The sequence below is a fragment of the Balearica regulorum genome, chromosome 2, assembly GCF_011004875.1.
Source record: "Balearica regulorum gibbericeps isolate bBalReg1 chromosome 2, bBalReg1.pri, whole genome shotgun sequence".
In the NCBI taxonomy this organism is placed as follows: domain Eukaryota; kingdom Metazoa; phylum Chordata; class Aves; order Gruiformes; family Gruidae; genus Balearica; species Balearica regulorum.
Genome location: NC_046185.1, coordinates 149,275,791 through 149,288,350, shown reverse-complemented (window position 1 = coordinate 149,288,350; position 12,560 = coordinate 149,275,791). Strand labels below are relative to the sequence as shown.

At 46.6% G+C, this 12,560-nt stretch overlaps 1 protein-coding gene across 1 annotated transcript in view; it reads right to left on the bottom strand.

The window, feature by feature from the left end:
- The window catches only part of GPR158 (G protein-coupled receptor 158), a 204,352-nt gene extending 195,664 nt beyond the window's left edge, over nucleotides 1-8,688 (bottom strand). Inside the window, exon 1 of the mRNA XM_075746378.1 lies at nucleotides 7,545-8,688. Within this exon, the coding sequence (XP_075602493.1) occupies nucleotides 7,545-8,416 (872 nt within the window). The 5' untranslated portion in view covers nucleotides 8,417-8,688. The remainder of the gene's footprint in view (nucleotides 1-7,544) is intronic.
- Nucleotides 8,689-12,560: the final 3,872 nt, after the last annotated feature.

The window sequence follows — 12,560 nt, the reverse complement described above, 5'->3', positions numbered from 1 at the left end:
TAGAACTATTACCTCTGCATATCCAGTCAAATTCACAAAAGGCTACTGGGATGTAACATGCAACACGATTTTGACCTGGTCACACACTTACCACTAATTTTCTACTAATAGGCCAGAGACAGACCTACCTAATTCCTCAGCCATAGCATGACTGCTGCTTTTCAGCACACATTTTCACAGGAGAACTAGCTTTCACTAAAAATAAACTTAACTGAAGAGTAAGGTATAACAGTGTGGGCACATGAATTAGGATTCACCTGCAAAGAAAATCCCTCTAGGCCATTTGGAACAGTACCACAAGGGCAGAATACTTAAAGCTGAATCCTCTGTTGTCTGAAGAATTATTTCAGATTCAAATCTGCCTTCAGATTTATGGCATGCAGTGCTGCGTCTCTGGGGATTTCCCTGCAGTTTAGTCAGAGAGCTTCCTAGATACTTTGAGGGGTGGCGATTTTTTTTCTGCTTGAGCATGTTCAAGTTACTGCTAGCATCTTAACTCTGTCACAAAGCATCACTTTATAAAGGCATGCAAGATGTCAATGATTCTGGGGTACCATTTACATTAGATTCTTCCTATGAAAACAGGTCTTGGAGCCAAATTCAAGCTATTTAGTAGGAAACCAGTATCTTTTCTTTTTAATGGTCCCATTACTATCCATGGGGTCAAAGAGATAGGTGGAAAGAAAGGGCCTCAAGGAACAGTACAGAAAATTATATAAGAAAAGCTTTTCAATGACAAGAATCCTACACAGGAGAGATGGCCTCAGCCTAACTATAACCAGTCTTCTGACACTGAAGATTTATTTAAAGGTAATAAGGGAATTTTAAAACTGAGAAGTAGAAGCCAACATTAGAAAAAAGAGAAATGGAGAGGCATAAACCTGGGCAAGGAACATACAAAACTACAAAGTGCCTTTTGGTTGTGTCTTACATTCTTGAGCAACATGTGAAAAGCATAGGCTCTACTAATTAAAAACATTTCAAATACCTCAGAAAAAAGAACCCTGAAGTAGAATCTGTGAGGCCAGACAACCAAGACATAACCAAGCTATAAAAATTGCTCAGCGTGGAGACAGCCTTTGCAGAAAATGAATTCTTTTTGTCACTGCACACTTTAGAGTCAGGAAGGCTCCAACCTTTGAGCCACTCTTGAGAGTATCAACATGAAAGTCAGTTTTTACATGCAGGGAGGTTGACAAGCTGGGCACCACAACTACCCCTTCTTTGTTCAATACATTCACAGATGACCACAAATGGATGACCAGTGACAAAGTTTGCAGGTGATAAGCTTAGTATAACCTACAACTAAATCTGCCTGACACAGAGAAGATGAATGAACACTTTCCAAAGTAGTTTATCACAACAATCTAAGGTCTCCCAAGGACTTTAGATTCATGGAGCAAATTTAAAAACAGAATTTTTTTTTTCCTCCAAACACTTCATAATTGTATTATGGAATCCAATGCCAAACTACATTGCAGAAGACAAAAAAAAATGGGTTAAAAAGTGAATTAAAATCATGGAGGTTAATTTAATCCATACTTACTATCAACTGTCATTCAGATAGAGTCTGAAAAACAATTTTTTTTTATTGCTTATTTTTGTAAATGGGACACAACCAAGATAGAACTCCACTTACTTTTTTTCCCCTAAGTACCTGCCAGAATGCTTTTGGAAAAAGGGCTAGATGAATCTGACCTAACACAGCAATGCTTTTTTTCTTACTTTTAGGAACATTTCTCTATCTCAGCCCAGGTTCATGAATAGACAGAATAGGAGGCGACAGCCCTGGAGTACTCTCAGATAGTAAGGACTGCCACATGCCCATTCCCTTCAGAAGAGCTTTGATAACCTGCTGTGCTGGAAGCCTTGCCCAAGGGGAGGGGGGGTAAAGAACAGAGGAGTGGAATCAGCAGTTTGACCCAAAAAGCTAGTTCCTTTTATTGCAACTTACCATGTGCTACATAATTGTGGACATAAATGTAGTATGTGTTTCAATCCTCTGCTAGCCATACTTAACTTCATTCTTCATAGACCCAGTTCTGTTTCTCCAATAGTGAAGAAAGCTGAATGATGTTTCTAGAAAAAAAATCCCTATTTATTGTTCCTTTTGTTTCATTACCATCCAGTTTTCTATCCTTATCCATGATGTCATACAAAAAAAAGACAGAGACATAACTGATTGTCTATAGAATACGTAAAACATACTGGGGGTTTCTATAAGCAGAGAATAAATCACAGGAAGACATTTCTTTGATCTCATCTCTTTTCAGGAATATAAATCCAAGACTGTCAGAAGTTCTCGGAAATAAGTTATTCCTTTTCATTTTTAAACCCTGTTCTAAATCCACCTACACCTTCAACCATGTTATATGGGCCAGGGCATGCTATAGAAAAAACGTCAGCCTCACCATTTTAAAGTATCTTCAGGATTACACAACTAATATATCGTGTCACAAAAAAATTAGAAAGCCTCCTTAAACAGTTAAAATGAATTTTCTTTCCTAGTTCAGTACTGAGACTAAGGAGAGATGAGGGGGGACTAAAAAAGGTGGCTAAAGGAAGAAATTAAACCATGTTTAAAAGAAAAAAGTTACTAATTTTTACAATTTTTTTTTATGTCTACATTTATGGTTATTTTACCAAACAATTAAATAGCTGTGAAATATTTAGCAGAAGATGAAGTCACATATATTCCCTAAGAAATTACTTATTTGTCATATATACTTCTACCTCCATGGTTTAATTTGCCTTCAATAATGCTTCCTTTACTAAGAGCCCCATTAAGGCCTAACACTGGAGTGGTCTGAGTCACTGTTAATACTACAGTAGAAATCACTACATTACACTGCCTTTAGGGAAGAAACAACTAAATTTAACTGTGCAATAAAGATTAATCTTTGCATCAAGGAATACCTTTCCAATAATTAAGAGAGAAGTGGCCAGAACAGCCATTATTCCATTGCACTCTCCCAATAGTCCTTAAAGGTTGCAAATACTGCCCTGGATTTGGTGAAAAAATGACCTGGCCTCACTGGAACATGGTGGGAAAGAAAAAAATGTGCCTGTATCCTAAAGATATTCTGACCTCCTAGATGAAAAATAGTGAGAAAGAGATGACCAGTTCCCAAAATGTTGACATATTACAACACAACATTAAAGAAAATGAGAAAAGCACACAAGAGAACATTTTGAACTGCAAAAGCAGCGATTCATTCATCAGAGTTTGGGGATAATTGATGTCATTGCACAAGGCTGAAACATTGCACATGAATCTGACTAACCACGTTCAAGAAACACTGGAACAAGACTTGAGAAGAGGGACCATGGCAACAGAGAGCTGATAACAGGAGACTAAAGAAAGCTGGTTTGTGTAGTCTAGCAAACAAAAGTGGAGAAGGGACTGCTCTCTATAAATAGGTCAGGGCAGTAAACATCAGCAAACAGTGCTATTTCAGATAGAAGGCAGTTCTGGAACAGGAATAAATGGATGAGAACTGACTGAGAATAAATTTAGATCAGAAATCAGAAGAAACTATCCAGTCCACTGACATGCCAGGTTGGAGAGTCAAGAGGGAAGCCCACCCACTTTAAGATGGAGGTTGGGCAGCTGATGACATTGAGCAGGCTTGTGACAGCAGGAGACTGATACAGTAACCCAGGCGGTCTTTTTTTTTTTTTTTTTTAAGACTTGTTTGTTCCTAGTAGCTGACTACTCGCACATCTTTCTTCCAGATCAAGGAGTGATCCTCCCCACTGGCCTCCTAGACTGCTGAAGCAATGAAAACCTCCCATTTCCTTGCCAAGGGCCGAGCAAGTACTTCTAGAGAAGTAAATGTACTCACGACATGCAGCTTCTCACACCCTTCCACTTCCACAACATGGCTGCAAAGAGATTGCCACGTGCCATGGAATATGCTTCATTCTCGTCATGCAATAGGAAGTAGCAGAGGAGGTCACAGAAGATCAGGGACAAATGCTATCATGCTCTACCCTCTGCAGCACTAGAGTTGTAGAGTGATTAGGCACATTAGATGGTGAATTCCAGCTTCAAACTGCATCAGCTTAGACTTTAAGAAAGGACAAGGGAATGATTAACATCAAGTGATTACTTCTAGTCTCTACAGATCCTCATTTCTGAATGCAAGTCTACACTGTATTTTACAAGCAAGTAGTAATGTTCTCTCCCTGCGCTTTAGGCAGGTCAAAGTCCAGTAAATGCAGACAACAAAACACCAGCTAGTACTGCTGAGTAGCTGCGGACAGTCAGCACCACTAGCTTAGCATTGCGTTGGGCTAACGTGGTCCCACTGGGGCTGAACAGCTTCTGGTACATTCATCAGCACAATCAAGCTGTCTTTGGTTTCTCCACTTCATATCAGTATGGGCCTACGGTGCTACCCTTGGCAAGACAACTTGAACAACCATATTCTCTCACCTCCCTTGGCCTTCACTTTGGACAGTTTGGCTGTCACCTCTTGGGAAGGGGGGCGAGGAGGACGTGGGAGGTGAAAGTAAAGGCAGAGCAAGCTGTTTGCAAGAGCCCCCCATTCTGTAACACCTGGCAGAAAGCACTATAACCCTTCATGACACAAAGAACAAAGCTTTTTGTTTTGCTGCACTTTCAGAATGCCATTGACAATAGCATCACTGTAGTAGCATGTATTGAACATAACCAGTAGTAGTTATTAGTATTGACTTCATTAAACGCTTTCCATTGCTACGCCACATGACTGTTACTGCAACAGAAAAGATACCAAGAAGCAGGATCACCGTGTTTTCCTTCTGTAATCTGAAAGAATTCTTCCATTGAGATAACGTGTTCCTGAACGTCTCTTATCCTGATGTACCACGCCATAAACCTATTGTCAGCAAAGAATAAAGTACATAAACTCTTAGAAGAATATTAAAGGGGCATGCACTAAATTAACATTGATGACCTCATGCCAGGCTATTAAATGGAAGAAGCATGTGAACTCATCCATTATCATGCTCCTAACAGATGGTTCTGAGATACTGTGTTGGGAGAACCCATGTAGCTTTCTCAAAAGATGGATGTTAATACATACTGCTTTTATACCATGTGTGCCTTAAATAGGAATTTAAAGGTGAGTTATTGTGTCACTCAGGTGGTGAGGGGAAATAAAGCTTATTTCAAGAGGCACCTTCTGGTAATTAATACTAATGGTCTAATAACCACATTAGAATTTACATTTTTATATTGCATGCTTATAGTTTAAACCATTTCTTCTCAAGATCTCATGCTAAGGCTGTGTGTCTATCAAGCATAGAAAATATTGTGCAAATATTAAGATATCCCACAAGTCTTTGGAGAAATGTATTTTGTTTATAGTATTTCCTATGTAGCTGCAGAGTTACTTTTTCCAATATTTCACATAATAAGCTTTTATTAGAAGCCCATCTTTGCTGTAACATACCTCAAACCAGGAACACGAACTATCATTTAGCCTTCCCAGAATATGTGCACATATTATATGTACTTCTTCCACCTGCTTCCATATATAGCTACCAAAAACTTACTGACCCATTTTCTTAGAAACACTTACTAACTCATCTCTGGTTTTGATACAACAAAACTTTGTTAGTTTTGTCCTAACTGTTCAGTGCAACAGCAATACAAGACTTGGAACTTGCAATGGAGTATGCCATGCAAGATCTTCTAAATAAGTTCTCCAAGCTTAGATGTGCTTAATGGATGCCCTTTGAAGTATCAGGGTTACAACAAGTTATTCTATTTCTTCAACCGAAGTGACTCCCACATGGTAAAGAGAGGCTGGGAAGATGAGGAAGTGAAGGCATTGCTTTGTACTGCACCCAGGAGGACCTCTACTGGTTGCCTTGGTTGGCCAAAGTTACTCCAAAATGGACCCAGCGTGTTCTGTACACCAGACCCCCACACCACTGAGATGCTTCCTGGCATCACAGGATCTTGGCACAGAACCGAGATTAAAGTTTCAGACTATTTTGCTTGGAATACATGTTTTGTTTCTCTTTGCTGAAGTCAAGACTGAAGCTTCTTTAAGTTTTATATCAAGATCTAAATTCTCAGATCACTGGTTAGTGCCTGCCATCCCACCCCCAGCCTCGTAGTTCTTCAGGTTATATGAACCTCTATCCCTGACAAGAGAGTATCAGCCTACACTAGCTTTCATCTGCATCCTGAAGTTCATCAGGTGTGAAACACTGCATTTCAACAATCTACGAGAAGTTTCCTGAACTTTTCTGGACCCCCTGCTAGGGTCCAGAAGAGCTCTGCAGTAGAACTGTTCTTGGCTTTTGGTCTCAAAAGGAATTCAGCAACAATGAGCTCATTTTACCTTAACCCTACCAGCCCCACAAGTGTGAAAATTTCAGGGCAAAAGGTGATATAATAGTGGCTACCTATTTCTCTCTCTGTTCAACAGATTTATTTTTTTTTCAAGGATGCATGACTGCATTCATACCTGTTTGATCTCACTAGATTTCAGACCAAGCCAAGAAAACCAGTGTTCACAAACACTACTGCCTCACCACCTAGGTGTAGCAAAATCTCTTCTGCACCTGCTGTGTTCTTGTCTATCTTTACCTACTACTGGTTCACAGCACAAAAATTCTGTGCTCCTCTCTCACCCCCTGACAAATGCCAGCTGCTTCTGGGCAGCAGGCACTCCCCAGGGTACGGAGTTACCCATGAGCCCCACCACAGAAGTGTCAGTGGGAAAATCTAGCACCTCGTACCCTGCAGGCTGATCTTATTCTGTGGAAAAATCCCTTTTTGCTGTGAAATACAAAGACACAAGGATGGGCCTTTCTATAGACTCCTCTCTGCTAGTCGCAGCCCAGTGGCAAAGTCCTGGGGCTAACACCAATAGAAAATAAGCAAGTCTTTATGTATGCCAGTTATCAGCTACACAGCTATGTAACTGGGGGTGTCCTAAGGAAAGCTTTCCTACTGCTGGTTCAGGTTGTAACCACACACATTCTGACAGACCTGTCGTCACAAACACTTATTTACTTACAAATATACTGACCACTGACAAGGCTCAAACACCCCACAGTGGATGTGCTATGGAGACCAGAAACAGTAGTTTACAAGCATAACAACATTGTTTCCCAGCTGGTTAAAATCATAGCTGGGGTCAAGCTAGTTTTAATTATATAGTTTAGTTAGAAATAACACCTCAGTAAATAAACATCTTCCTCTTGCAGTCAGCAATAAACTACAACTGGCAACTGCTGCCCTCCTCTCCCCACCAGAAGCACATGAGGAACATAACCCACACGCACACCTGTTTCAATGGGAGCAGGTAAAGCAAACACTGCCTTACAGAGATGAAAGCGATTCTTCTACTGAGCAACAGCTCCCTAACGCACACGAAGGTAGAGCTCAACAGGAAGGCCTGAGGTTGCTCTGCGGTGTGAGTGAGCAGCCTGTCTGGCAAGGGTTGGTCACTCCAGAGACACAGCACAAGGAGGGGGGCAGAACCAAAACCCCATCCTAACCCCTTCTCAATAGAAAGCAAGCAGAGGAACACTCCTCCTACCTGAACTCAGGGAGGAGGTTTGGCTGCAGCCCATAGAAAGCTGCTGAGAGAGTCACTAGCCAGCCAGGTTTGTAATTCCCATTCTCACACTCCAGGTAAGGCGAGGACCACCTGATGTGGTTCTTATCAGCAGTGAAGCTCTCCCGCCTCTTCCAGCTGTTCTCCAAAGTTTTGGGACCTGTGTTTAAGGCCTTCCTGTGCAGATGTGGCCTCCACTTGCGCTTCAAGCTGTGGAACCACTCTGTTTCCACAGAGGCGTTGGCCAGGCGGTGAGCCGAGGAGGACAAGTCCTGCAGGAGGACCTGGCTCTCGTGTCTGCTGGCCTGGAGGAAAACCTGGGGGGTGGAAGAGAAAGGTGCCGTGCTGAAAGTGATAGCTGCCCTGGAGATGTTGGGGTCCCCCTCCAAGAGGCTCCTGATCAAGGCGCGGTACCACTCCAGGTCCTCCTGCAAGTTCTGCTCCCGCGACTTATTGCTCTGGAGGATCATGTTGAGGAAGTTGGTGGCGTGGGTGAGGGTGTCCAGGGCCCCGTGCAGGGAGGGGTGCGAGGTGAAGCGCGACTTGCCGGCGAGGCTGGCCAGCTCGTACCGCCCGGAGCAGTTGGCACGCCGCAGCTCCCGGAAATCGCCCGTGTAGAGGAACGAGGCCACGTCCTGGGGCACCTCCTCGGCGAGCCGCTGCGCCAAGATGGTGCTCTCCGTAGAGCGGCTCCGCGGGGCCGGCGGAGGCTCCCGGCTCTTGATGTGGTTGTAAATAGGCTGCCTCCCTCTGAGCGCCCGCTCCCGGCCGCGCACCGCCTGCCCTTGGCCAGCGGCGGCCCCGAGCCCCCGCTGGGCGAGGAGCAAGAAGAGAAGGAGCCGGAGCAAAGCCATGTCCCCCGGTGCTGCCGCTCGCGCAGGCACGGCGAAGTGGCCGAAGATGGGCTTCGCGCAGGCGGCCGCGGCGCAGGGGCACGAACGCGCACGGGCGGCCGAGCGGCAGCGGGACGGAAAACGGCCCCCGGCCCGCAAGTCACCTGTGGCGGCGCCGCCCGCGCCTTCCCCAGCGCGGAGCGCCGCGCAGCCCCACCGCCGGCGCGGAGCGGCTCGCAGCCCCTCCGGCGACGGCAGCGGCTGCAGCGAGCCCGCCTGCGCCTCCTCCCGCCGCGGCCACCGCGCTCACTGAGCTGCTGCTGCCCAGCGCAGCGCGCAGGGGCGGCGGCACCCGCGCCCGGCGCAGCGGCGGGTCCCCCCGCGGCGCCCCGCCGCCGCCCGCGCTCCGCCGCTCCGCATCCTTCGGGCGCCGCTGCCGGAGAGGGGGGCCCGCGGCGCGGGACTGCCACTTGCTGCGGAGATCAGCGGGGCTAGGCGGGCGGGGATGCGGGCGGGGAGCCAGCGGGCGAACGCCCGCCTCCGAGAGCGCTCGGATCTCCGAGCGAGGACCACCACCACCCCCAACTGTGGGAGGCTGCTCACCGGACAGCCCCTCACCACCCGGCACCCCTTCCCCGCCGGCCCTTATAGGTGTACGCCAGGCAGCTGCCGCCCTGTGTGGTCGCCTCGCCTGTCAGTCAGCCGGCAGCCATTCACGGGGCAGGAGGACGGCACCGTGCGGCACCGAGGGAGGCGGTGCCGCCGCCGCGGAGAGGCGTCGAGGAACCTCGCTTCACCTGCCGCCGGCTCAGCCCGGTGCGGAAGCGGGGCAGCCGCCCGCCGCACTGGCAGCCGCTCACCCTTCCCCGCGGCCGAGGGGCGGGAGTCGCGGGTGGGGAACCGGCCCGGAACCGGTGGGGGCTCCACCGCGCCGCCCCCGCCGCGCCCGGGCCGGTGCGCGGGGCTTGCCCGCGGAGTGTGGCAGCGACACCTGCTGGCCGGGCGTGGAGCGGCGCCGCTGCGCTCTGCGCGTACGCGCTGGGGGCGATCCGGCGGGAACCGCGGGGCAGCGGCCGTTGGGGCTGAGGGGAGGACGGGGGTGCCGGGTGTTAAAAATATCTCTGCCTCCCACCCCGCCGGGGGGGACGGGAGAAACCCGGCGCTCAGAGGGAGGGCAGCCACAGCTAGATCCGCGGAGTGTGGGCCGATGCCTGGCAGGGCTGCCTGCCGCTGTGAAGATGGCGCTCCTGCCTCAGGCTGTTCTGGGGGTGAGCGGCGGGGGGCACGCAGGGACGCGTCGGGCCGGCCGGGCTGCCCCGGGAGGGAGCAGGGAGGCGTTTGGCGACGGGGACGACGTTTGGGTGCGAATGGGCAACCTCGTCTTCCGGGGCCTCCGGGCCCACAGCCAAGATACCCCCGTCGTCGGCAGGTGCTGCCACATTCCCCGGGCTCCTCGCATGGGCTGTCCCACGCGTGGCTCTTGCCTCTGGACACGGCCCAGGCACAGAGTGCATCCCACTGTAATGGGAACTGAGCTGCTTCCCTCTCCCTGCAACTACAGTGGCTGGCTAATTGTATGTCTGTAACCATAATCTTTCCTCCTTTTTTTCCTTGGCTTTTTAACTCCAAGATGATAATGCACACTGCTGTCTTCAAAACTAAGCCCTTAATCCAGCGGCTTTCAGCGCTGACCTGCAGAGCACCTGCGTGGAGCCAAAGCAGTGCTGGCCGATCCCCTGGCTTTCCTCCTGGTCTGCTGAAACCACCCTTGGAAAAACACAAATGCATTGAAGATGTAGTTAGGGTTTTCCAGATAAGCCATCAGTTATGGGGCCATCATGATCAGTAATATGGATCTAGTTTAGCAAAGCATTTAAACATGTGTTTGACTGTGTGCATTTTCTTTGGCAGAAGTATTCACCTGCTCAATATCTTGCTGTTGGATGAGGGGTTTGTGACAGGAGGCAGTTAGCAAAGGGTGAATTTTAGAGGAGGTGGTCCACAGCAAAATCTCCTAATTACAATTAATTCCATTCTGGTTTAATATAAAGCTCCATTTTGGAATTCAAAAGTGCAGATGAAGAGAGTAGTAAAAAGAGAATCCTTTTTTTCCTTTCTCCCACACACACATGTGCATGCACATCCTATAAGGAGCAGATTTCAGGCATGCAGAATGTATGATCTAATTTTAAACCACCAACAAGATATATCTGCTCCTTACAGCATACTCTTATTTTAGAATTATTTGAAAGTGTGATTAAAGAAACAGTTATTTTAATATAGCTAAGTGAATTACATTTGCAGTCCATATATGCTAGTGATATAATGCACTTTATCTTTGCCTATGATCACCTTTAATAATTATAATTTCACATCTAGATAAGAGAGAAAGTTATGAATACTTTTTTTTTTTTTCTCATTGTATGCAGTCAAAGAGGATATTCACTGCTTAAGAATAATTTACTTGTACTGAACTTTCCCTCAAGTGAATAGCCTGTGAGATTATTTAGAAACCGCATATACTGAGCAACTCAGAAGCTGGTATTTACAGTTTAGCACAGCACAATAGGTCTGTGCTTCCGAGTCTGCACTGAACAAATACCTAAAGATGCGTCGTTTGCTGTGGATAAGTGAGAACCAGGGCTTTTGACAGGAGCAGCTGTCAGGACTGAGCTAAGCTAACATGGGATCAGTTACATGGGGAGATAGCAATGGCAACATAAATAAACAAGCATTTTTTTCAATAGTGCGCCTGTGCTGATTCTCTTTACTGACTGTCACAGGCTGCTCTAAAGGAAAGGTCAGTTCCCTGATGGGAATTCACTTCCCCTACCGTAGCCTGACTATTAATATCTATCTAAATTGCACTAGGCCTGCTAAACGGCCATGTTCACACGTTCTCGGGATAATCAAATATCCCTTTAATGTACTGGCACAGTAAGTTCCTTCTATTTCCTGATCTCCTCATAGTCCTTCCAAATGCCCTTCTCCAGTAGCACCCCCCACTCCCCCACCCCCTTGTCTTTCACTAACACCCCCAGAAGCTGTTGTTCTTATCCCAAAGGTTTGCCAGGAGCAAAGACCCAAGTGGGTTGGGGCACAACTCCAGCTGCTAGAAGTCTCTGCCTTATTCCAGAAGACTTTTCCTACCTCATAGGTTTGCTCTGTGTTTGCGCTCTCTGCACTGCCGAGTCAGAGGGAGAGGATGAGAGGTTAGCTGGAGGACTGTCTCGTTAAGGGAGCCAGGTTCGTTGTTCAGTCTTGTGCAGCTGCATCGCGGAGGGTTCAAAGAGCTTTTATCCTCTTGCAGTCAGTTCAGACCTGCTCCCAAATAGCTACTGTGTACAGCCAGGTCCAAAATGAGACACAAACAGATTTTAAGCCATTGCAAATGTGCATCTCCTTACAGCTTTGTAAAAACTATGCTGCAGGACCCAAAGTCTACCGTTCATTGCCCAGATCCAGGGAACTGGCAATATGGAAAGATAGTATCCTCTTAGATTAAACAAATCCAACCAAATATTTTATTTACATGATGTTACTAAGGATTGAAAGAGATGTAGGAACCTTAGATCATTGTATTTTTACTTTAATATTAAAATGCACTGATGATTCTGGCATGTCATTTGTGACCAGTTGACTGTGTCAGAAATCTGTGCAGCTGTGACCAGTACAATGTGAAAATGGACTGGGAGTCCCCGAGACATGAGATAGGTGTGATTTGAATAACATTTCCTCTGCTTCTGCCTCGGTTCTGGCAGAGGTGCTGCTTCAAGGTATCCACCAGTGAGGAATCAGGAGGCATCTGAACCACCATCCTGCATATTTCTGAGTTGTTACAACTATTGCAGTTGCTGCATGAAAAGTATCTGTACACGAAGGGTCTTGATTGGTTGTATTATCGGGCGAGAAGTCTGCATTTAGATGTTGCGTGAGCTCAACCTGAGTCTAATTACAGTGTAGAAAAAATAGCAGTGCAGAATGTTAGCAGTTTTTAACAGACTAGACTGAGTGTAACCTACTTTCTCCAAGTATGGACTATACTGAACTGTTTGAAATGCTAGAAGCATCAGAATTATTAAATTGTTAAAACCAATTGGAATGATGGAAAGATCATTGTAGCTGTGAAATGCATTTACAAACTCATTTATTAATTTTTGTCCTA